This window comes from Trachinotus anak, unplaced genomic scaffold, assembly GCF_046630095.1.
Source record: "Trachinotus anak isolate AG129_WGS33_773 ecotype Australia unplaced genomic scaffold, CSIRO_AGI_Tana_v1 ptg000002l, whole genome shotgun sequence".
Classification (NCBI taxonomy): Eukaryota; Metazoa; Chordata; class Actinopteri; order Carangiformes; family Carangidae; genus Trachinotus; species Trachinotus anak.
Genome location: NW_027273853.1, coordinates 24,016,251 through 24,042,019, shown reverse-complemented (window position 1 = coordinate 24,042,019; position 25,769 = coordinate 24,016,251). Strand labels below are relative to the sequence as shown.

At 40.3% G+C, this 25,769-nt stretch overlaps 1 protein-coding gene across 5 annotated transcripts in view; it reads left to right on the top strand.

Annotated features, from left to right (window-relative positions):
* poc1b (POC1 centriolar protein B) overlaps positions 1-23,696 on the top strand; it is a 44,148-nt gene extending 20,452 nt beyond the window's left edge. Inside the window, exons 11-12 of one of the 5 annotated variants that reach the window (XM_071457285.1) lie at positions 21,300-21,605; positions 22,638-23,696. In XM_071457285.1, coding sequence (XP_071313386.1) covers positions 21,300-21,605; positions 22,638-22,796 — 465 coding nt within the window. In that variant the 3' untranslated portion in view covers positions 22,797-23,696. Of the gene's footprint in view, positions 1-9,780; positions 9,852-18,796; positions 19,031-20,080; positions 20,180-21,299; positions 21,606-22,637 lie in introns of those variants that run through there. The other 4 variants (XM_071457293.1, XM_071457329.1, XM_071457303.1 and 1 more) reach the window with 4 other exon arrangements.
* Positions 23,697-25,769: the final 2,073 nt, after the last annotated feature.

The following is a 25,769-nucleotide window of genomic DNA, read 5'->3' as shown; positions in this document are numbered from 1 at the left end:
TTGGGTTGGGAACAACTGCTGATTTGGGGCTATACACAAGAGATTGGTGCACGTTTCTCAAGTATTTTAATTAAATGCCTTGAATTTGAATTGATAGTCTTGAATTAAATCAGCATGTAGGGATTTTGATTTTTTACCTAAGTTTGACAGAACCACATGAATGCTGAAGCAAGTCACCTTCTGGTTACAGTATTCCTTCCTAAACCAGTAATCTGCCGGTCCTAAAGTACATGCTGTTTTTTTTTCTTTCTTTTCTATCTTCATCTTTGTTCTTCTCTTCACACTTCTGTCCTCCCATACCCTCTTGTATACTGTCTATGGTCTGAAGCCGTAGGACTTGATAATAGACCACATTTCTTCTGTTCCTGACACTCACTGTACAGCACAATGGCCTTGTGAGTGTGGAGGTACCCAGGAGTAAATGCTTGCGCAGTCTGTTGACCCACCTGCTTCAGGACAGAGTGGGCTTGAAGGTTTTGGCTTGTTTGACGTTAACCCCTGGCCTTTGTGGAGGTGGTACAATAAAAATGACAAGAAGGACTCCACAGTTTGAAATGTTTTCCTTGTCTCTCGAATGTTTCCTGAGGGTCTCAGAAATTTTCCCAGTAGGACCTCTCCTACCTCTGCAGTCTTCTCCCTCCTCTGCAAAGTCTTCTTTAGAACTGAAATATGAATTTCTGCCTCCAAGATAACAAAGGGATACAATATATCATAGATTAGTCTGTGCTTGCTTTTGTGGGTGAAATTGTTTTTTCAGCTTGTGTTCGGGTGCTGACTGTCTTCTTCTGTCTGCTCACTTTTCTTGACCTCCTTGAAGGACTAGATGCAGAACCATGGTAATGTGTTTGCAATGTGTATGAATGTATTTATGTACTCTATGTAGTTAAACATCCCCCACAACCCCTGATAGTTTGCATGCATTTGTGTGTGTTGAATTTGCCACAACATGGAAACGCATCAGTGCAGACTGGTTGATTGTGAAGCAAATATAATCACACAGCTACCAGAAGAAGAAAAGGACTAAGCTAACCAGGAAATAACTTCATCCTGTCGTTGTCCTGAAGTGTCAGCTGTGCACATAATTTTACCATTTTGGTAAAAGTTTAGGACAGACATAGTATTATATTTACAATTATATACTTATACTATATATTATATACTCATACTAAAATTTTTTACTTAGAAAGAGAGCCTTAATGTTCATTACCTCCATCAAAGAACTTATGTTTTCACCCACGTTTGTTTTTGTTTGTTTGTCAGCAGGATTACTCATGAAGTACTGAACCGATTTGCACCAATCCTGGTGAAGGGGGCATAGGCCAGGAAAGAACCCATTAAATTTTGGGGCAGATCCTGATCATTTACTATGAATTTGATTCTTTTGTTTGTTTTTATAGAGTATGTTGTCTGACACTGGCCTTGGTTGGAGTTCTGTGCTCTCTTAGTGCCTTTCTAGTGTATTTTGTGATTATTAAATAAACTGCTCTATCAGCACACCTCAAATGTAGAATTTAGACTACCCTATTGTTTAATTTTGAAAGTGCTGAAATTTGCATAAAAGCGGTCAAACCCTAAGAACCTGTACACCCTTTTGTTCTGGCCTTGAAAGAACAAGTGAACAGGGTATTTTTGCAATGCACCCAGAATCTGATGTAACCATCCCTTGTGCTATTTAGACTGAACGCCTACATAAAAACCTGTCTTTGATGTTAGAGGAGGCGGGTGAACACAGGAATGTCACTGAGGTTACCAAATAAAGCAGCCCCTCTGCCAGCTAATCTCGTCACATCTCCAGAAATTCAAAAAGTAGATTCCTCTTCCTCAGAGTCCACCACCCACTTTCAGCTTCTCTTGGCTCCGAGCTCATGCTCACAGTCATCTACACAAACCTGACGTTGCCGCTACCTCTGACTGATTAATACATAACTCACTTCATGGGAAGTTTTGAGTGATATTTCAGTGTATTGTCTATCCCTGAGTCGCATTCTGGATGGTGGCAATGTTCTGCTTTGAGAAATGGGCCAAACATGGCTTTTGCCATTTGGATTAATCAGCTTTGGGCACAACACTAAAATGCTAATCTCTTTTTTTTTGGCAGTCTTTAAAGCACATAGTATGCAAGCTTAGCAGTTTGCAGACAGGACTTCCTTTAAATCTACAGACGAATTAATCAGGAGCAAATCCAAAATTTTTTGTTAAACACCTCAAAGGAGGAGCTTTAGTCAAACAGAACTACGTCTTAATGGTTTCCAGGAACTAGTTGTGTGTCACATTGTGTCTGATTTGTCACACATGTAGTGTCCTTTGCATTACATATTATGCATATATAACATAAACTCCTTTAAAAAAAAGTTTTCAGACCCCAAAATGTGGACACAGACAGAAAAGCCTGCTTGTTGTTTATGTCTCTGATATAGGGCTGAGATATCTTGGTGCTACAGGGCCCATGATGACAGACCACAAAGCCCACCTGTGGCTGCCAGGGCCTGGGGCAGCTCTCTCTGCTCCCTCCTGCCTGTACTGTGAAGGGCAGAGGCACAGCATGACCTCCCACTGCTCTAGCTGTCAATCAAACAGCCCATCAACCCCAACCACTACAGTGCTCCCTCCCTGTGATGCTGCTCAGTGGTGACACTGCTAGCTGCTTCCTCTTTGAGGGCCTCTCTAGCCCAATCAGCTGGCCTCTCTTGTCATTCATTTAGCCACCTGCTATCAGTACTGGCATTTTGCAGGGGGGGCTGAAGAGTGTTAGAGCTGTCTGTGGATTGTTGTTGACATTTCAGTTAGCAAGCCCAATATGTCATTTTCAGCCATGATAGATGAATAAACTTCTTACTTAATTGCCATTGCAACATTAACTATTACACTCTCATCTAGGGCTGCTTCTGCCTTAGAGAAGTGGAACAGACTGCTAATTAAATCAGGATACTCCCTCAGCATTTGTCAAAATGATTGCCCTGCTACACAGTGTATCATCACCTGTAATTGGTCAACAGTGTCATGTGATTTGTTGTGGACTGGATAGCTTCTGTTCACTATACTACTGTATGTTTAGTATAAATGTATGGAAAGCTCTTGCATCAGAGAATTTGGAAATCGTGGCTGCTCCCACTGTGACCTGTGTTCTCAAACAGACCTTGGATATCTAAAACTGAGCACAATAGCAATTGCTTACACAAACTTGTGTGGGCCTTTGAAAAGCAGCTGTTTATGGGTTACAAGGACAGTCTGTGTCGGCCTTTTTGAGTTTTTCAGGACATTATACTATTCATTTAGTGACTTCCTGGTCAAAAGGCATCTAGATGTCTGAGTTAATACTGGGCTGACTTTAGTAAAAGTTTTTTTTAGTAGTCTAGGTTGCACATTTCGCCTTTTAGTTGGGACCTGCTTTCCATAGTCCTGCTTTATTTCATTTAAATGTGAAGTTCACTTATACTAAAGAGGATGTTACCTGCTTTAATTGTAAATATGTTGGGAGGCAGAGTGTTGTTGGTGAAAACAGTATTGCCCTGCAGAGCTGAGCTAGTGCACCTGCCTGACTCTCACCTCCATATTTTGGCTGGTTCACTCAAAGTATCTGCTCTCCCAGAATGATATTACATTTGCTTATTAAATACTTTTTCTATGTTCAGACTCACTCATCCATCAGGCACAGTGCCTATATGTGTTTTCCCAAATTAAATGTCTAATAATTCAATACACACAAAACTTACACTTGATTGAGGTCAATGAACCTTGAAATTTCTTCCCTTGCATTAAGCCTCCTGCCACCTTATTTCATTGCCACGGATTTTGATTTTAGTCAGCATGTGTATGTGTGAGTAGGAATGTCCATTAAAATGTGAATAATGTGGGTAAATCTTACTAAGGGGCTTTAAAATGGGCTAATCCCATGCAAAACCACAATGACGCTCATTCACTTCCTCAGTGTGAAAGGATTCGCCTCCACTTGAGACTTTGGTGGGAAAGCAACTGAAGAAAAACCTCTCGTTGGGATATGAGTCGGTGAATTTCTCAGCGAAAGCCCCATTTCCTCTCTAACAAGAGACTTTTCTCAGGAACCTCAGCTGTGTGATGTAAATCCATCCAAAGCTCATTTAAAAGAATGCTATGCTAAAGCTATAGGCACAAATCAACACTGACACTGTTCAGATTGGTTTATTACAACATGGTTTTCCTGTGTTTGTCCTTTGCTTTTAGCTAATGCCTCCTGTAATATTAGAGTAGCCTTGGTTTCCTTTCACAAGGTACTTAGGCCACTCAGACTTTGTCTTCCTTTTTCATGAACAGAATCTGAAAGTTAGTGGTGCCTTTAAAAGATCAAGACACCAGAAGACTCATCTCTCATGTTGACGTAACAAGCTATAAAAAGTTAGAAGTTCCATTAAAAAGGCAAGAAACTTACCATGAAACTCAACACTTAAAGTGCGATGTAATGAATAACAACAGGCAGACATTTTGCAAGTTTCTAAATATTGTTCACTTTGTTGTGATGGCAATGACAAACATTGATCACAACCATTGTCTTCCCCTTTTTTGTCTGTGCTGTTTCATTAGAGGCATCATACATGGGTGGTTAGCAAACGGTTATTGTAGGGTGTACCCAACAACACAGGGAATTATATAACCTAAAGAGCCACTGCCATTTGGCACGTAACCGAGATAAAAGAGGAAGTATAAAGAGGAAGTATAGCAGAGGAGAGAGGGAGCGATGAAACAAGAGGAACCAGAGTTGCTGACTGACTCACAGGATGTACAAGCGCCAAAGATAGAAAGGAACTGAAAGTTACAGCAAAGGGGGGAAAAAAAGAGAATGATGATGATGTCTGGATAGACGTCCGAAATCGTTGGTCCTCACTTAGTTTTGTTAAATTAGTGTGCCTCCTGTTTTGCTCTGTGCAAGGTTGTTAGCTCACATTTTGGCAAAAGGGGCACTTTTAAATCTTACCCACATGTGCAAGACTAATGAAATCTGTCAACTAACAAGTGGACTTGGAAAGCCACGTTTCATGTTCAATGTCCCCGTGAAAATAAACATCCTGTAGAAGCGTCTTTGAGCAAAACTCTGATTAATCCCGGGGTACCTCTCTGCAGCTGACCCTGACCTCTGATCTTGCCGTGGAGCAGTTACAAAAAAAAAAAAGGATTTCCCCTTTCAAAATCTGAATGAATGTACAAAATATTACAACAATAAGTAGGAGCTAAAGAGAAGTACAAATGATTTCATTATTAGTTAATGAACTTTTGCAAGAGAATGGAGAAGGAAGTAAGGTCCTGACATACCAAGGCTATTGTGCTTGACCAACTGCTGTAGTTTTTGTGTTGTGTCAGGCACCGATGGCACTAGTGGGCCCTTACTCTTGGCTTTTTGTTTAATTGAGCATATTACATCAATCAGGCAAATGGTTGTAGTTGCCTGAGTGGTTGTTCTGCCTAGCAAATCAGTGATGTCTCCCACTTATACTCTGTTCCCACCACAGAGATTTTTCCAGGAACAGAGGACCCCTTTGTAAGGTGTCTCAAACTCTCTTACCTGCATTTCAGTTGGAGGAATTAGGGTGTAACTCATAGATGGTATATAAAAATGGACGTAGACCTCAGGTCTGAAAAGGGAGGGCATTGCGGAAGTGTCTTAAACCTGTATTCTATCTAATGAATCAGGGGGCGACTCCACTGGTTGCAAAAAGAAGTCTGATTGTATTGAAATCTATGGGGAAAAGGCCCTACTTCTCACTTGATTTATTATTTCAGCAAAAGTTTCTTCTGGTTTCAAAAAACCAAGATGGCGATGGCCAAATTGCAACCTCGAGGCTTCAAAATGGCAGTTCAATTGGTGACGTGACAGTGGTTTGCCACTTGGTTTAACTTTAGTTTTTCTCTTAAAGTTCTTACAGTAAACAAGCACAGGATGCCACTAGTATCCTTTTTTTTAAATTGACATTAAAGATAAAAGATTTGTAGTTGGATTCCCAAGCTCTCTGTGATAATTGCACATCAGACCATACCATTGATTTTCAGAGTATTGGTCTAAGCCTTATTTTCACCATTTTTCAGATTTAGTGGAAATGCTAACAGGAATGCATAAATGGGACTATTAGTTCTTAATTGCTGTTCTGCTGTGGTTTTGCTGTGGCTCCTCAGGTCCTGCAACTAAGCTGTTTGCCTCCTGGTGCCAGTGCATAGAAAAGCAAAGACTTACAATGCTAGTTACCTGCTGCTGCACTCATTTATATTCTCCTATTCCACATATAATTAGACTGTCTCAGCAGATACACTGTTTTTAAAATTGGACATTAGTTTTTGTTTGAGTTGTGGCCCTTCAGGTTTTAATTTTAACATGAAAAACATAGAACTTTCAGGCAGATAACAATCAGTATGTACTTGTTGTGCTCATGTGCACCATGTAAAATGGATGTGAACAAAAATGCTGGGTTGGTCAGTCTGGTATGTCAGGGCCTTAATACAGGAGGACATGGGTTATAATTCAGGGTAGAAGTGACAGCCAGAAACTAAATTTACAGCCTACAAACCAGCCTACTAGAGGGCAAACATACTCTGAAAATAAAGTCATTAGATAGCACAGACAATGCATTTAGATCATGGCAACAGCCCAGTGTAACAGGTGAGGGGAAGTATGCAAATAAAAAAAAACCTGGCGTACGTTAAACACATTAAACAGTGGCTCTGTAGCTCATGGTAAACACAATTAACGACATCAGGACAAGGGCTACAAATGTGTGTGTGGGTGTATTTGCATGGGCGTGATCACGTCCGAGTGTGTACATTGATGCCCCAGATGTGAATGCGTGTGACTGTGTGTGTGTGTGCATCTGATGGAGTTAAGGCCTCCTAAGCACATGTTCCCTTCAGACAGAGTGTATTTGCTATGTGGGTGTTTTCAGAGTGAATTACAGCCTAGTCAGGAAAACATGCTCCTGTCACCTCCTGTTTAATGGCGTGCTTATTTTCTCTCGCTCTCTCCCCTTGTCTTTGCTTTTAGTTTTAATCTCTTCATCCATCTCTCTCTGATGATGATGCTCTAACTAACTAGCACTGAAGGTGCGGCAATTGTCTAAATGACAGATCAAAGTAAAAACTGGGGATGAAGGCAGAGTTTTTTTCCCCTTTCAGATTTCAAAGGCCTGGCAAAACACAACTGACCTACTGCATTTATCTTGTAATAACCTTGACTCAGTACATTTAATCTTACGTACAATCAACACTTTGTTTGGTGTAAACTTTCAGTGCCCTTTTGTTGTCGTCATAATCCATGTGAGTTTGCTTTGTCTTCTTATCTCGGAGTAAAGAAAGTCGCGACAGGATCTAAGGGATGTTTGGCGTTAATGATCAACAAGGTTTGTGTCAGGTGGTGTTTACTGTCACTTGGGGAGAACTGCTGTGAAAAGTATGTCTGACCTTTGCAAGAGCTTCATAGTTGTGGCTTTGTAAATTTTCTGAGGTACAATGATCACCATTATTCTCAATGGATCTCTGGATCAGTTTAGTTTTACCTTTTAGATGTTACTATATTACTCATACTCGTATTTTACTGTTGATTCTCAGTAATACAGTCATGACGTATATAAGGCTGGTCTAAATCAATATTAAAGGAGCTAAATGCAAGTTTTGCCATTGCTACATGTTAGCATCAACAGCTGTTTACTTACCAGTCTTTCCAAGAGCTTCAGCCATCGTTGCATTTACAAGAGATTATAATACACCCTCTGACCAGTGCTACTTCATCAGGGCAGCCTGGTCGCTTCAGTGATTTAGGACTGAAAAGTGACGGTATGGGCCAACAGGGCCAAGGCTAGCTGTTTAGCATGTGAATGTCAGTACTATGATAGAAGTGATAGAAATAGAAGCAAAACAAGAGGGTTGCTTTCCACCTCTGGAGACAGCTCTTGGCGAGTAAAGGAATAAAGTTTGATGCTGAACTCACAATGTTTCTTCTTGACTGGTAAGTAAGTAAACAGATGTTAATGGTAATGTAACAAGAGCAAAAACTTACATTTAGCACCTTTAATGTATTAAGATTTTAAATGCAATGAACTATGTTCTTTTGTGAAATATTAGGACAGACTTTTTGATATTGGTTAAACTTAACTTCACTAGCCTCAGTGTTTTCTCTGGCATGACCTGGAGTAAACAACCTAACTTCCACATTTATCCAACTTGTTTCGCATTTGCCAAGTGCTTGTTCTTGCACTTTAATTAAGTACACTATAACCTAAACACTAAAAATATTTTTAATACATTTTCCATAAATAGAGACAAAACCAGGCCCATACTCAAAGCTAAATGATGAGAATGTGCTTTCTTATAGTAAACATGATGTGTTCATGCGGAAAATGTATAGGGGGCACGGGAGCTGCGGAAAGCCATAATAATCAATTACCCACCACGAGGGAGGGCTGGGACATAACCTTCTCAGAGGCAGCCAAATTTAATTTCCTGCCCCTTGTTGGTCTGGTAATGCCATGTTAATAGCTTCCTGCTCTCATGCATTATAGCCACACTGCCACACACGCTTGTTTATTTCAGCCGCAGCCTGCCTAACCTCACTATTACATGAATGACCTATTCTACAACAAACACACGCAGACACAAACACACCATTCATTGCAAAGATTAATCATTGCAAAGATTGCACCAAACTGCTCAGTTGCTTTTGCAAAGTAGTAATTTTCCTCATTTTTGGTGAACATAAAATTAGAGTAAAAGGTGAAATAAAATAAACAACCAAACTGCTTTTTGCTAATACATTTGACCTTCAATACTTATAGTATCTTTATCTGTTTTATCTTTAAGACTTTTACCCTATGAAAAGGAAGGCTTCCCTGCAAGAAGTTGAGGTTTTGCTAGAAATGCCCAAACTAATAGTGTGCTGTCGAGGCATGTCATATACCCTTCCTTTCATGATCGAGTGTGTTGGTGTGGCTTTTGTGTTTGTGTGTTTGTCTGTGTATGTGGTTCTGTGTCCTTGTATCTGTGTTTTTTCTGTTCCATTCCAATCATGACAATTTTCATGGGCGCAGCAGAAAGCAAACCTGTGTCCCATCACAATGACTGATCTTTGACATGATGTCATTATATAAGCAGGTGGAGTGTCCTCTTCAAACAGGGCACAGGGACACCAAATCATAGGCAGACACTTTTTCAAACAAGCGAGCAAGCGATCTAAACTAATTGCATTTACACCTGGGTGACTGTAACTGAGATCTGATTACAGATTCACGAGACCACCTGCACATATGGTCTGTCAGTTCTGATCTTATTTCCATTGCACTCTTTGCTGCATACAGATACAATAGTTTAATTCTAAGGTCCTTATTTTTTACATTATGCTATTGCCACTGAAACACAAATTCATAAGTCCCCTCTCCTTATTTGGACATTTGCAGCCATTGTGAAACTCTGAAGCAAACCTTTTCTTTAGATTAAGACTTGAATCAACCTAATCAAAGGTTTGTAGTCCATTCATCAAGAAGGTTGGTCTGTTGTTTTCAAGCCAGACACTGGTGATAATTAGGGCTTTTCAGCTGGCACAGGTCCAGGTCACGACTTGTGCTTCAGCGTGATTCATTCCTCTTGAAGAGGAGGGGGATTCATTGAAGGCATCTTCAGACCAAAAGCTAGAAATGAAGAGAGGTTTGGAAGAGCTTTTTCTGTCTCATGGTCCAAAAACAATCCACTTCATGGCCAATAAAGCCTGTTTCCACACCAACGCTGCAAGTACTTGACCATATTTGATAAACACTAGGCAACCTTTTTTTGCAGAATCCTTTCATCCAAAGCCCTCTATTGCCAATACCGCATCTATTTTGAGCATGAGTGGGGACCTGTAACCCTGTCAAAGTAAGTGCTGTGTTCTACTCATTGAGCTACACAGGACTGAAAACTCCTACATATTTCACATTAATACATTATTCTGAAACGTTATTTCACATCTTAACTTAGAAATGACAACAGGTTTGGTATTTGTAATATTTGCAATTTGTGATATTTTTAATTTTATAATAGTAACTTGGTAATAATTTGCAACTTTGTGAACCTCCTTTGGACACCATCTGACACACTTGACTAATGACTAGAAATACACCAGCTATGTGAAAAAATTGTAAACAAGCAAAGACTTTTGTTTTTGAATGGACTTTGTTAGTCAGTAGTAAAACTGGGACCTTCTGGTCTCTACATGTCCACATAAATCCTTATGCATGATCCATCCTCCTGTTGTTGTGCATTGTAGAGGGCAGCTGATTGCATAACACCATAACAAGCATCTAATTTGATACAACATTGTTTTTCAATGCTACCCTGTTTGAAATATTGATTAGGCTGTCTTTAGTATCTTTTAAGATTGTGATAGATGTTACAATACATACATTTTAATAATTTGGTCAGTGACAAGGGGTTTTCAACCTGGTTAAATTGATTTTTTTTTTTTTTACCTGTTTGGGGCAGCACAGCTAGATCAATGTAAACTTAATTCACAAAATAATATCACTTTTTAAAGTATATATAGTGAATGTGTTGGCAAAGGGCAACGTATTTACAGATCCAGCAGACACTGCAATATAAGCATTAATTTGGAGTTATGTTTCTGGCAACCTACCTAATAAATGATGAACGGTAGTCTGGTATTCAGCTCTGTTTTGGTCTCTACCGACTCTTGAGGGAAATCTGGCTCTGCATCGGTCCAAGCATTTTTGGTTCATACTGGTAAATGTTTAATTGTGAATAAGATGTGTTTTGTTGAGATAAAGATGTAGTCTCAGTTACAATACATTTCTAACACATATATTAAATTTCAATTTTTTAAAGATGATTATCACTCGTAGTAGTAGTGGGAACATTCTTTGCTGATATGTGTTTTCTGAATTTTGATCCTGCCTGACCACACATTCATAATTTCCTCTAAAAAAAATTGTGAATATCTTGCTCTTTGGTGCGAGCGTTTGGCTGGAAGTGTGATGTTGCACCCCACTCTCTCTCTCTGTCTCTTTATTGCCTCTTTCTCTCTGAGTGCAAAGCAGTGCTGGGCGATGAGTCATCTTGGTGGGATTCGGCGACAGATGCTCACTCATTCATCCTACAGAAGTGGGTCAGAGTGCCGAGTTCATCTTCACACTAATATACAGTGTTCCTTCTCTTTCTCTTTCGGTTGCTTTATTACTCCATCCTCTCAGACTGTCTGCTGTCTCTCTCAGATATTTTTTGTTTCTGTCTCTTTCTGCCCCTCTCACTTTATGGACCCAGTATCTTACATCCTGATGGAGAACCAATAAAAAACTGGAGAGGGATTACTGTTCAATCCTGCAATCTCCACTGCTTTTGAAGGGACCACAGTGATTGCACTACACTTATTGATTGGCAGCACACATTAACCTCTACTAATACATTATATTTATTAGTGACCACGAAGAAGACCAATGTGCTGTTTGGGTGGGGTTTTTTTATGTAGTAAGCCATGTTTTTTTTTAAATCATTAATCATCTACTTGAGTGCTTGGAATTTTTAGCCATGCTAATGTAGTGGTGTGGCTCCTAGGATAGCAGTGAGAGATGCTCTGTCCATTGGTCCACCATTTTAACTACTAAAGGGAATGTCATTAAATTTTGTACAGGCATTCATGAATGGCTGTCATCACATTCTCATGATCAATGATCCCTGACTTTGGTGCCACCATTAGAATTTGAAAGACACGTCTCAGCAAGTATTGATATGTAGTTTGGTTTCAGACATTCATGTTGTCCAGAGGACGAATTGTATTATGATTATGAGGGTTTAGTAGTTTGGTCCCTTAACATTTTTATCTACCACCATTACCAGGTTACTCTGAATATTTGTCAAGCATTTTTTGTTTATGATCAAATACCCACAAAACTAGTGGCATTCCCATCAGCCTCAACTGTACTTTACTGTATTTAGCCCTAATTAACAAATTATGCTAGCATGGCGAGCTAAGATAGTCAACATGGTAATCGTATCTTAAAACATTGATGGATGTATGACCTGTACTAAGGCAGGCCCCCATGGGGTGAGATGAGATGCTTTGGCTGCACTTTTGGGAGAACTTTGATGTTGTCCATCTTTATATACAGTCGTTGAAATAGACAGACCGATGGCCATGGCATTGTGCAGGGTGTGTATTTTCAAAACAAAAGTCTACATAATACGTTTAATCGATATTGAAAATATACATTATTTTGTTTTAGAATACGATTTGCTCATAATTCCCCGTCCATTATATAGGAAACCTCTACCTCCCTCAGTCTCACTTTTTCTGTCTCCATCTGCCAATATTCACACAATATCTGGAATACATCTTGTCCGCCATCAGGATTGAATCCCCACCTTGCGTCTTGTGGCATTTATGCATAAATTATCTGAGAAATGCTGACACTGTGGCGCGGTAGCAGAGCCGGTGAGGACCCTTGTTACGTAAAGCCTCAGAGTGAGGAGCACTTGTGAATAAAAGGCTGTGGCACTGTATCCATTAAATATAATTTGTATTTATGAAGGACTTATTGTGTGTCTGTTTCTGTTGGATTGCACCTGGATTGTCTCACATGATATGTAAAATGTGTACACAAAGTATTCTTGGATTGATCTGTGTGTGTGTGTGTGTGTGTGTGTGTAATTGTTTTTTGCAGTTGCATGCTTGTATATTTATTTCACTATGTGCATGTTTGGATGCTTCAGTGTGTCGTTATGAGTGCAACAGTTTTATTCTGAGAGAAAATGCAGTATGTGCCTCTGTGTTCGTATATGTGTTGGTGAGCTTCAGTAAGTGCTCTTGTATGATTTCCTGATTGTGTGGTGTGCCATTAGTACGTACACCTGTGTTTGCAAGCTCCAATGTGTATTTTTTTCTTTTTATGGTTGTCCATTATTCACATTTTAATGGTTGTTCATATTGTTTAAAATTGCTTTTGCACTTCTGTGTGTGTGCATGTGTGTGTATACACTAGAACTAGAGATATCTGGCTCAGCTGCCATTTAACCCAGGCAGGACAATGCTGTTTTTGTTTTTTTTTAATCGGCCACAGCGGAGGTGTTTGCTGTCCCCATTCATGTGTGTGTGTGTGTGTGTGTGATGCGGTCAGAAAACACACTGTATTTAATGGCAGTCCGCTGCAGAGGAGGATATTTTCGTCTGAGTGTGTGGGTGGCTGCTGTGTGGATGTCAGAGACAGACAGATAGAGTAGAGAGAAGAAGGAAGGGTGAGAAATAAGGAGGATGTATCCACTTCCTCAAAGCCACATGAACACCTCCCCTCTCGGCTTCCTGCTCGTCTTTCAGCTCTGGCTTTTTAAAAAACATTAACGTTGCCTCATGTCTGACAAAGATCCTGTTAGATCAGATCAGTGGTTCCAGCTGAATTATAGTTACATGACTTGTGTCTGTGTGTATTATCTGTGCACATGTGTGTGTTCATGTGAGTGTGAGCTCGCCTGTTTCCAGTGTGTCAGTTTGTGTGTCCACTTGTGGGTGTGAACATCCTTAACTGTGTGTGTGTGTTTTGTTTGAAGAGATACAATGCTGCGGTGCGGGTGTGGAGACTGCACCTGGGTACATGACATTAGGTGTGACAGAGATGAATGGAAAATGAATCCTCTGATGTGGTGTCTTGGCAATACGACAGAAAACAGAGGCTTCAGATCGCTTGCCAGTTCTAGCCGACACCTGACTTCCTGTTCAAGGTTAAAGGTCAGGGGTGGAAGGGAATAGGCTATTGTGTGTGTATCTGCTCATTATCGCACAGGAAGCAGGTTACTTTTTTAAGACTATTAAATTTGATTTGACATTGGATACTAATGCCACTGCTACTATTACTATTACTAATACTAATACTAGTATTTAAGCTACTGTTGCCATAATTAAGTGGGTATCCTCACTGAAAACAACCTTGCATTACGTACAGATTTTTGTCACAAATACAAACATACTATTCAGATATTTTACACACAGTAGAACAGGAAACGTTCAGAATAACAGAATAACGTTCAAAATATTCTTTTAGCAACACGTCCTAAAAGCCTGCACAAGGAAGAATTATACATGTTATGGATTATGAGAATTACAGCTCTTAAGTAAGTAAAATAAATGAAAGTTAAAAAAAAAAGTTACCCTGTTACCCTGTTGCTTTATGTATGCATGTGTTGGGGTGAGAGTTAAAAAAAATTATAAGGTCAAAATGTTTGTGTCAAGATGTTCAAATAACAGTAAATGTATAATATTTCAATGACATTAACTGGCAGAAAGTATTAAAAAAAAACAACTTTGTGTTAAAAAGCAAGGGTCTATGTTTGTGAGAGTGTTGCCTCAGGTACTAGTGAGAAAATGAAGTGCAGCCCAGTGAAAAACAGTTATCTCAGGGAACATTTCATATAGAGCAAAATCCAATCAGAGTTACTTAGAGGCAAAAAGAATTAAAATTGCATTTGGGCCACAGCGTGTAACGTAAACGTAGCCTTAAGAGGTTCAGCGAGTTCAAGAGGGTCGACTCTGTGTGACTGTGTGCTGAGAAGAGTTGGGCTGTGACTGCTGTTAATAATCAAGGGAAGAATTCTAGAGAGCGACTCCAGCTGTGTGTGTTTGTGGTGGTAGTTGCTGAGTGAAGAATTGTTTGCGTGTGTTCGTCTTTTGGTACAGATTACAGTCAGTAGTATGTGTGTGTGTACATGCCACCATCATGTTTGCTTGACATGCATGTGTGTTAAGTGTCCAGGGGGCAAGGATTTGCTTGCGTTGTCAAGTGTGTGTCGGCCTGCAAATATAGTAAAGTGAAACCAGGGCGGAGGGTCAGGGCCAGCTAATGTCTGCTTTGATTTTTAACAAGGATTTCCTCCCTTCATGGAGCCTGCTTTATTAATGGCATTACATGGCATCCTGTGACCAGCAAACGCTCCCCTCCCGTCACAGGACCAGTTTCAGTACCACACACACCATCTGATACAGGAAAGGAGCAGAGCGTTGACGTGATGAGACACACTAGAGTCATTGTTTCAAATAATATATTTTCATGAAATTTTCTGTTATAATCAGTTCAGAATGAATCATATCAACCACGTCAGAGGTAACTGAGTGGCCAATACCAGTTTTTTTCATTAAAAACAATGGTCACACACAGCACTCACGCACATGCTGACTGATAACACACATTTCTTTTTTGTCTTTTAAAATTGAATTTACCTTCACTGATCCAATCACACATGCAAGATGATTTTATTTCCAACTCTCGCAGCCTCCCAGACAAAAAGCCTTGCTGCTGTGTAATCGTGACGCTTGATAAAAGGCATAGGAGGAAGTAAAGAAGTGGTTTATTTACCGCACTCTGTACAGATGGAGCTTGACAGTTGCTAATAGTCCGTTTCCTGTGTGCGCCACAGCGAGCGACAAAGTGAACCACACACAGACCCGTTTGATTGGCTCATTGTTTGAAGCAGTCATGCCACTCTGAAGAAAATATTACTGATGGGACTGTGTGTATTTCTGCCTGTGTGAGTTTGTGTAGCCCAGATATATTCTATAAACTCCAAAATACTGTGAAATTTAAAAGCCAAAATTTTCAACACCTAACCAACTGATAATGGAATTATTGATCCAATAATTGAATCAATCCCCAGCAGAGGCACTCGGCCTTGGGAAGCATTCAGATCCTTTATTTATGAAAATGAGAGATCAGTCAAGGATTGTTTTTGTTATTATTTTGTCATTGGGGATTATTGTGAGTAACATTGAATTTAATATGTTTCAAATTAAAGTTTGTAAAAACTAAAGTGAAGTCTAAATACTTTTTTAAGCCATTGTTAAGACATTGTTGATGTTTAGTGCTCTGGAAAAATACATTTCACGTATTAGTCCTTTGATAAAGACCAGTCAAAACACACATTAATCCTTGTCCTAATTTCGTTTCTCCAGCAATATTGTGATGCCTCAGTTCATCGTTACACTCGTGCATCGTGTGTGTGCGGTGGCTGCAGAACATCTTGTTTTTACATTTTAGTGCCCATGTGAGCAGAGTAAAGAGCGCAGACTGTGTGGGATCTCGCCTTTTTTTCAATGTGTGACATGTATCTTGCAGCAAAAATAGACTTAGAAAAGACCTGTTGACAGTCACTTTGACATCGTACTGGCAATATTACAGAAAACTAACACTTTCCACTATAGTTGTCTATGTCTACGCTGAATTTGAATGTCACAGACATGAAAAAATATTAAAACAATTTTTAACCATTTTAGCAGCTGCATGTGGAGACAGTTGTTTTTTTCTGTCAAAAATAAATCAGAAATTAATTCATAATGAAAAAAAATCCAATATTCAACATATCAATATTCATCTATATTCAGACATATCCAATATCCTGCAAACTCTATGTAAACAGATAGAGGTGGCATTAGTTGCGACGGCGAAGACACACAGCCGGTGTGAATACATGCATATTTTTCTGCAGCTGATCAGCAACAGCAGCCATGAGGCACATGCCACGCATCCAGTGTGCATTATACTGGTAAAGAAAGGCAAACGTGAACCTGTGTCTTTATGCTGCTCAGCAGCACTGGTCGCTTATTTCTCAGAAAACTTCTTACTACCCCCAGTGTCTCCTGCTGATGATAATAAAGTAAGAGCAATCATCTGGAAGTTACTGTAGTTGTTACCTTTGTCATCATTTGGTGCTGAATGTGACTTTCACCGTGTCATCTTTATTCAGCTTCATCCTTGAACAGCTCTTGTTGCAAGAGGTTATTTTATTCATCTCTTTCATTTGAATACATTGTGCAGTCACGCTCTGGTCTTTGGTAGCGCTTATAACATCAGTTGCACTGTGATCAACACGTAAACACAGCCAGTGCTTGGCATCATGAGGGCCGGCAGCTCAGTGTGAATACTAAACATCACGAGGCTGTAGCGCCCATCTGTGTCCTCTCCAGTGGACCCGGCGCTCTGATCCACACGACAGAACACCTTATGAGTCGCCCTGCTGATTTACATTTACAATTTAAATTTTAGACATTTAGTTAGAGTGTCATAAAGTCACTGTGCATGCATTTTTGAAAAGAAGATGAGCTTCATTTTCAAAATAAAATGTACATCATTTGTTCTCATTTCTAAATGACACTGACATCCGACAGAGTGAGTGAAAGAAAAGTGAAGTGTACTTTAAGTAACTAGTTTTGGAGGATCTTTTCTCACATCATGAGGAGGATTGTCAGAGTAATAAACATCAGGCAGTCGAGTATGTGGCTTCAGGTAGAGCAGGGAGCAAGTGAGGGGAGGCGTAGCATCAGAGAGGCCTTTCAATTAAGATCAAACAGCTTTTTTTTTATAAGGGTCACAGTGTCTGAGGTTTCCTGCCAAAAGAGGGAGTAACTAATTCTGGAGCTCATGGTAATCATGTTTTTGATCAGACATCTGTGATTTGATTTGGAAATGGAGGGGAGGCTATTTTTGATCTTCCCCTCGAGGATGCTTTTGATCGTAAACATCACAGATACTGTTAACATTTTAACATGGGCCGCTCCTCTGATAATAACACTGCTATGTTAGGTAAATCTTAAGCAGGTAACATGTCATCAACTGTATTAGCAGTGAATAATCATCGATTAGTTTTAGTGTCGTCTCTCACTTTACATCTGATTATCAGCTGTGTTCAAAACAAAGACGAAAACTGCAGCAAAGTGTGGAAACAATTTGAAATACCAGGAATTGTATGTGATGGACACTGACACAAAACATACCAATTACGTTGAATCAAGAATATTACATTTTCCTTCCTTTTCACTCCACCATGACCTGGTAACATTTCCTCAAACCGTATGAGTGTTTGTGTCCCAGTGATGCACAACAGCGCTCCTTTCTCCAGTGTTCGTGTAGGGACAATGTGGACATTGTTGCCTCACTATCAGCACTGGGGCCCTGTCACGTCACTCCTGCTGGCCCCTTTATTATCACAGTGGCTAGTTTCTGACTCCTGCCACCGTGGCCAACCACCCACTCATCTCCCATCGGACAGAAAAACCCCGGCTGGCAGAAAGCCATCACCACATTCCTGCCACGGACTGACTGTGATTACACAGCGAGCCGTGACCCCTGACATACCACAGAGCTTAGTGGAGATGATTCTATCTCAGAAATGACCCTCATAATTATGAGGTTCTTTTGGAGATGTGCTTTAGCTCTGTGTGGTTTGGAAGTATAATAATTAATCTCCAATTACATTTATTTTTGCATTACTGCCAGTGTCCTTACTGAGATTCTGCCAAGTTTGGAAGATATAATAGTGTTACCACTTTTACATGCTTCTAACTTGTGAATATCTTGCAAGATGTTTTCTTTTTATTTATTTGTTGCATTATTCCCAGTTATTTGCTCTTTATTTACCCAGTTCTCTGCTTCAAGAATCACTCGTTTCAAATAATCTATACTGTATGTGTGTGTGTGTGTGTGTGTGTGATTGATTGACATTGAGGCCAGTCGGGGTATCCTGCCTGTTAAACGTTTGATTGCACCCAAACTTCCTGGCCAAGGGCTGGCGTGGGGGGTGGGTTGGTGCAGAGGGATGGAGGTCTGGATCTGCTGAGTGTAAATGAGCTGAGCAGATGTTGGCCAGATGTGGCCAACAAGGGGGGGGGGGATAAAGGGAGAAGAGAGTAGCACAGATATCAAGAGAGACTCACCATCCACACACTGACAGCTTTGTTCACCTCCACCCAGGAGTTAAGAGTAACCCCCCCACAATCCTTTTTTTTTACACACTCGTTCATATACTCCTCCTCTCCTCTCTACAGCCCCCTGCCTCTCCTGCCTCCTGCCATCCTCTCTTTGAGGACAGTGCTCAGGAAGCGAGCTGGAATCGATTGCTCCATGCATTAGTCTGGGAATGTGTGACACCCTCCTCCTCTTAACCCGTCTCTTCCTTCCTCCTCCATCCTCCTGACAAATCCTTCATTTATTTTCCCCCTTCTGTTCCTCTTCATGCACTTCCACCTTTCACACAAGACGCCGCTGTTATTCTGGCCTAAAGCCCAACTTTGCTTCACTTGCTGTGGATTATTAGAAGAGTCAAGACACTGGTCTGAGAACAGTTGTTCAAAGTGTCGTTGTTTGCTTTTTGGGGGGGAGAATAGTGCTGATCTGAACTATATAGTACTGCAGGAATAATGTATTTTTGTAGGCTACCCCGAATATTAGCATTACTCTGGCTCCCTCAACATGGATTTTTACATTGGCTTTTGCATTATTGCAGAAAATAAGAATCTGTGGTAAACACAAGTTTATGATACTTAGAGCCTAGTCTGAGGGCAGTTTGCAGTTCATTCCATTTAAATGGCGCATAGTACCTGAAGCCAGTTTTGCCAATGTTAGTGCAAATATGAGGGATATTGAGGGTCAAGTAGTTACTGGATCATGTACGGTGGATTCAAATGAGAGAAGAGATGTGAGGTAGTTTGGAAGCTTTGACAGTAGGGCTTTATAAATGAATAATGTGAGATAACCGTTTCTTCTTGATTGTAGGGAGGTCCAGCCCATGGTGCGATACAGAGAACAGTGATGAGTGCAGTATATGTCATTTGTGATAAAGCGCAGTGCACTGTGATACACAGGCTGTAACTGCTAGAGTGTTGATGGGGCAGGGTGACAGTACAGGATATCTCCATAGTCAAGGACAGACATGAAGGGTGACTGCACAAAAGTTTTTTTGGCTGGAAGAAGACAGACATCCTTTGATTCTATACAGGGAACCTAATTTGATGTTCAATTTTTGCATCAAGTGATTTAAGCTATTCAAAGTTTTAATGGTAGGGTGGTCTTAATGGTAGGAGTCACTGTTGGAAGTGGAGAAAATCATACACTAACCTGTGATCAATAAGAGGCAGTTGGAAGTTAAAGAGCTTCTCAGCAGCCACCACTAAAATATTGTGCCTGTACTGTAACGCAACTGTTGTGCATGTGTGAAACTATTTAAATGTGAGGTCATGCTCTGTCATCTCTGCCTGGATAAATGATGAACAAGGGAAATTTGTCCTTGGTGAAACTGAACATAATGTTCTCTTCTTCTGTTTTTTTTTCAGTCTCCCTTTCCATCTGATTTTCTTTACTCATGAAAAGGAACTTCACTCTGTCACGACCGGTCTAAAATGAAAAAGTCAAATAAAATTGAAGTAAATTTTCTCTGTTTTGCTCTTTGACTACAGCTCTCACTGCCTTAGAGAGCAAATGACCTTGTGAACTTATCTTTAGCCAGCAAGTCAGTAAGCTCGTCACAGAGTCTGTCGTTCAGTCAGTCATCCAGCAGTGTGAGTCATCTACCTCCTTCAGTCTGCCAAGTTACAACAGACTCAAGGCCTGCTCTGACAGAACAATGAGACAGGGAGGATGTTGGCTGACATGGCCTTGCTTTATGTATCAGTGTTGCCTACATTTTCAACAGGGCTAGGCTTAGTGCTTGTTTGTGCTGTGTTGTTAGTATACTAGTATACTTCATTTAGGGCTCACACTTCAACTGATGTCCCCTCTGACAGCAGCACCAAAGAATCAACATTTTAAAGGTCCCATATTGTATAAAGGTAGATGTCCATCTTTTTTGATTATAAAGCAGGTCTAGGTTCCATATAAATACAGTGAAAGTATCAAAGTGCTCAGTCCACAGAGAAATGCACACAGAAAGTGAGCCTTAAAATGTGCCATCAGGACTAATGTGACTATCTGATGTCACCACTCTCATCCATGCCCAAAGCCCCGCTCACCCGGACCCATCGTCCAGCCTTGCAGGATTTGGTTTCTCTGCGTGTTTAATTGAAATCTGAAATCGGTCAGCCAATCAGAAGAAAGCCTCAGAGTCTCTCTTCTGATTGGCTCACCAAATAAAACACCAGAAAAGAGCAAAATATGGGACCTTTTAAGACATTAAAGCTGTTTCAAATGTTTCAACTGCTGTTTTATGGTGGAAGTGAGGACACTTTTCTAGTCCCCTCTCCCTGTACATTTCCATTTCCTGTACATTCACAGCAGGTTATCAAAGGAGGCCGGATACTAAAAGGCGCCTTTAATGGTGCCCTAAGCGTCATCATGAAAGGGGAACTTTTTGAGAGCCCATTGTTCTCATTGGCATGTTCTGCATTAACTGTCGGGGTGTCACAAAGGTGATTTGATTTAATGTGTGTTTTCACCTGGGATACAATGCAGTTGATGAGGCAGAACTGAGCCCAGCACTTATGTAAAAGAAAACACCGGCACAAACATCAATCAGTTGAAGACCAATATTTTTTTTTTTCTCGCTTTCATCTCCAGCTCTTTAACAGTCAGACACACTTGACGCCCGCACAGGCCGCTGCCAACAGTCACCACTCCAACGGTTTGCCGGCGCGTCGTGTCGCCAGTTCAAGAGAGGAAGGACTGAAGGGCGGAAAAAGTGCCGGGAGGGCATGTTCGACTGCTGGGAGCCAGACCGGGGCTGGCGGGGGAGGAAGAGGAAGGAGGGAGGAAGAGGAAGAGGAGAGAGGGGAGACGCACCCACTGGAAGTTCTCTCTGGTCATCCATCGAGTCTGGACTCTACTCTGGGACACATTGTTCAACAGTTGGATATTCTCACGCAGGTCAGTTAATAGCTAAGGTCCAAATCCTTGATACTGGCAGGCTGTGAAATCCCCAGAGTGCATTGTAAAAATGGGGAAATTAATATGAAAGTGTGGGAAGCGGGAGAACATCTTAGATAGATTTCTCTAGACAAGACCAGATTAGAATCTGATATATTTTTCTCAATGAGAGAGGCAGTGAAAGCAGGTCACTAATCCCCTCTGTTGATCATGCAGCGTGTTTCCTAGGTCGAGCCAAACAAAAGAGATAAAGAAAACAAACACAGGAGCCACTAGAAGTAGATTTATGGTTTACCTGTCCCCCTCTGCACCTGTTTAAACAGGTGCACAGAGACATATCAGGCTAATGATTTATATGTGCAACTGGATTATTTCTATATTTAGTTCGATTAAATTCATGATTCTTTATTCATCAACTGTTTTTGATTTGTTTTTATGTTCTGTGAATGAATGAATGAGTATAGACTCTGTGTTTGTTTAACAGCACAGAACAACTGTGTCGCTGAATTTGAAATGTACCAAAAAGTGCTGATGCCCTGTCTCAGGATGTGAAATATCAACAGCAAGCATAAAATTTATGCACACAATTACATACCTGTGAGAAAAATATGTACACAGTTTGCTGTGCATTTTTACCGGAAAATCAGCTCCAGGAGACACATTTGCTGCTGAATCTATGTTGTATTTGAGACAAAGTGACCATCTGTAAGAAATACTTGGTGTATTTTCTGGTTCTTCCTTTTTCCATGGGTGATACTTCATGAAAATGAGCTGTAAAACAATCTAGGCAGGATGAATATTTTGTTTAAAAAGGCTTTAATCCCATTGGTAGAGTCAGTTTAATACATACAGTAATAGCTGAGCTTCTCTCTGCATCAAGTGTTGCTGTCCTGAAAAAACACTGTGGCACGACACAAGAACTAAAAAGTCTCTTCTGTCTCTCTTGAACTCTTATGCTGTTGCTTCTGTAATTAATCTGTGACAGCTTTATCTTTATTAAACCCTTCCACCCCACGTCCTCACTTCACACAGACTGTTTCAGTGTTGGAGGAGCGTCTCACCCTGACTGAGGACAAGCTGAAGGAGTGTCTCTTCCACCAGTCCAAAATTCTCAAGGATGTGCGAGCATCCAGAGGGAGGCTGAGGACAGAGAGCGAGGGAACAGATGGATCACCTGTCCATTTCACTTGAGGACGACGTCCCCTCTCTCTCAGACTTTAGCAAAAACACACACTGAGCAGTCCCACTTAACCAAGACTGCTGGACATGGGTGTGTGTGTGTGTGTGTGTATGTGTGATACTAAATGTCCACCATGGTGGTCTTTCTCAGGGGTCAGTGGATTAAACAGGATTTGGCTAGAGGCTGAAGTGACTTCGTGTGTGTGTGTGTGTGTGTGTGTGTGTGTGTGTGTGTGTGTGTGTGTGAGTGAGTGAGTGAGAGAGAGAGTAATACCAACATATTTCCTCTATGTCTTTCTTCACCTCTTAGGAATATCCAGCTGCACAGCCAAGCAGTCATTCCATTTCTGTGTGAGTGTGTGATGATATGGATGTTACATCCAATCTGGACAGCTGCAGCTAGGAAAACAGACAGTGCTTGTCTGCTGTGTGTGTGTGTGTGTGTGTGTGTGTGTGTGTGTGTGTGTGTGTGTGTGTGTGTGTGTGTGTGTGTGTGTGTGTGTGTGTGTTTACACGTGTGTATTTTTGTAGCATGTATTTTAGCAGTTGGTTGCTTCTGCAGCATCATTTTTCATTCTACTCTGTTTGCATCTCTGCATAATACATTTAAAGTGTGTTTTTAAAACCAAGTGGTGCTACATATTGCCTCCTCATATAAATATAATTTATGTAAATAAATGATTTACTATATTGCTGTAATGTTATTAGTCTTGTCTGTATCTCTGTCCAGACAACTGCTTCTATTTTGATAGGAAGTATTGTTAACAGTGTCTGCAAATATCTCAAATCTGCAGTGAAAATTGTAAACATTTAATTGCTTCATTTAAAGTCTGCAGCTTATTTTCATAGCTCTTAGAAACTGTTCTTGTTTTCTGAATATCATGGAATTGCTATTAAAGACCTTTATTCTGACAGATCTTCCACTTTAAAAAAATTTTTAATTTGGACTGGTCACAATATGGAATCCTAATACTGCCAGGAAAACAATAAATAATATGACAATTTTGGAATGATAAACATAAAAACCAGCAATATTTTTATTATAACTGAAAATTATGAGTAAAAATTTTAAATTTTCTTAGAAAAACAATTCACAGTTCTTTGAAGTTAGGAGAGTGTACCATACTATCATCACTATAATTTTAAGATATTCTATAATAGTACTATAATAGTAAGTATATTGAAGTTAAAATTAAGAGATATTGTCATTATCAGTTAGTATCCCATAAAATCAGTGTATATAAGGATGGATGACGACTCCACTTCGTCCCGCTGTATAAAAATGAAGCCAAAATATCCCAGATACAGGTCCTGCCATCTTGCACTGGTAAAGTCATTTGCAGCCAGAGTCGGGTTGATCGGGCGGTGGAGCTGCAGTATCGAGGTCCCGTCCATACACCTGCCTCAGTGACTCACAGCTGTCACACATGAGGCCACGCCACCTTTTTATAGCATCAAATAGCTAATTACACCCCAAACTTATCCAAAAAATAAACACTTGAACATACATCAGCATGATAAGAATGACCTAAATTGACAAAAACACAAACTATTAAGTTTGATTTAGTATCTCATAAGTCAGATTTATATCATATTTTGACGTCATGCCTCAAATTTGACATAAAAATGAAGGATTTTGACAGAGAAGGGAAACATTTTTTTCACCCCACAACTTTTAATCTGTCATTCTTATTTTGCTGGCGTGAGGTGGCGTCCATACAGTCATGACACGCTTACTCATTATCTGGTAAAGCCTGTTCATATGATACGTGTCACAGTGCCTCGTCTCCACCAGTGACTGTGAGATGTTTTGGCTCGGTCTCTCCCAGTGTGGAGACTTAAGCTGTTTATGTTTTTCCGGCAGTGGAGATGTGGTGAGCGATGCGGCCGGGTCGGGAGGAAGCAGTAAAAAAAAAACCACACAAAGAGTTAGCCCTCCGCTGGCTGCTGTTTGCTCTCCCCACCACATCCTTCACTTCCCCCATGGTTTTACTGGTTGTCCTCCTCCTGCTTTTTTTCCTCTCTTCCAGTTACATAAAGTGTTTGGGCCTGCTGAGAGAGGGGACCGAACCCAGTCCATCCCAACCAAAGAGAAAACTGTTAAACTGTTGGAAGACCTTGGGTTTCATGAAAAATTATAAAAACTAAATGTGTACATGGCTGAAGTAAATAAAAAAAATTGGTTTAAAAAAGAAAAAGACATTATAATAAGTTTAGACCAACATCCACTGGTTTCCACATCTGTCTTGTAATTTCTACAAGGTCCTTATTTTACAATATTTTTCTTGCTGTACTTCAGACATCTTCACATTGAACTGGTCATTGAACAAGGATTAACCACTACACAAGAACTAAGTCTCAATTTCTACCATTTTCTGAATCTGTTATAATCTTTTAAAATCTTTAATTATGAGTGTAAATATGCCAAAAGATATAGATTGGAGCATTTTGGGGGCATTTTAAGCCTTTATAACAGACAATGAAGAGACGACAGGAAATGATGGTTGGTTCCTTAGCACCCAAACTACTGGAGCACCCAGACTGAATTGTTAACAGGCAGCTATTGGTGATTTGTTTTGTGCTTTGTGTAAAATTTTCTATTACAATTTCCTTAGAATCACTAATTTGCATAATTTTTTTTCCATAACGCTTTCTAGAAAATAACTATATGAACAAAAAATGTCAGAGGGAAAGTGAAAAGTCTTGGAACAGAGCTTGACTCAAGGTCCACTTACTGGGATTGTTTTGGCAGCTGTTGTTTCCAAGGTCAAGAAAGACTTGTCAAACTCAACCTTTGAGCCAACACGGGTGAGCAATCCTCAGAGTGCTGAGAGGAGCGGCATGTTTGACGATCCACTCCACGAGAACTCAGCAAACTTCGTCTGCTGATGAAGACAGCGTGATATGATCGAGAGCTAGTGAACAGGCAAGTAAGTGGATCTTGAGCAGAAATTGAAGAGCATTGCACCATAAAGATTATATTTG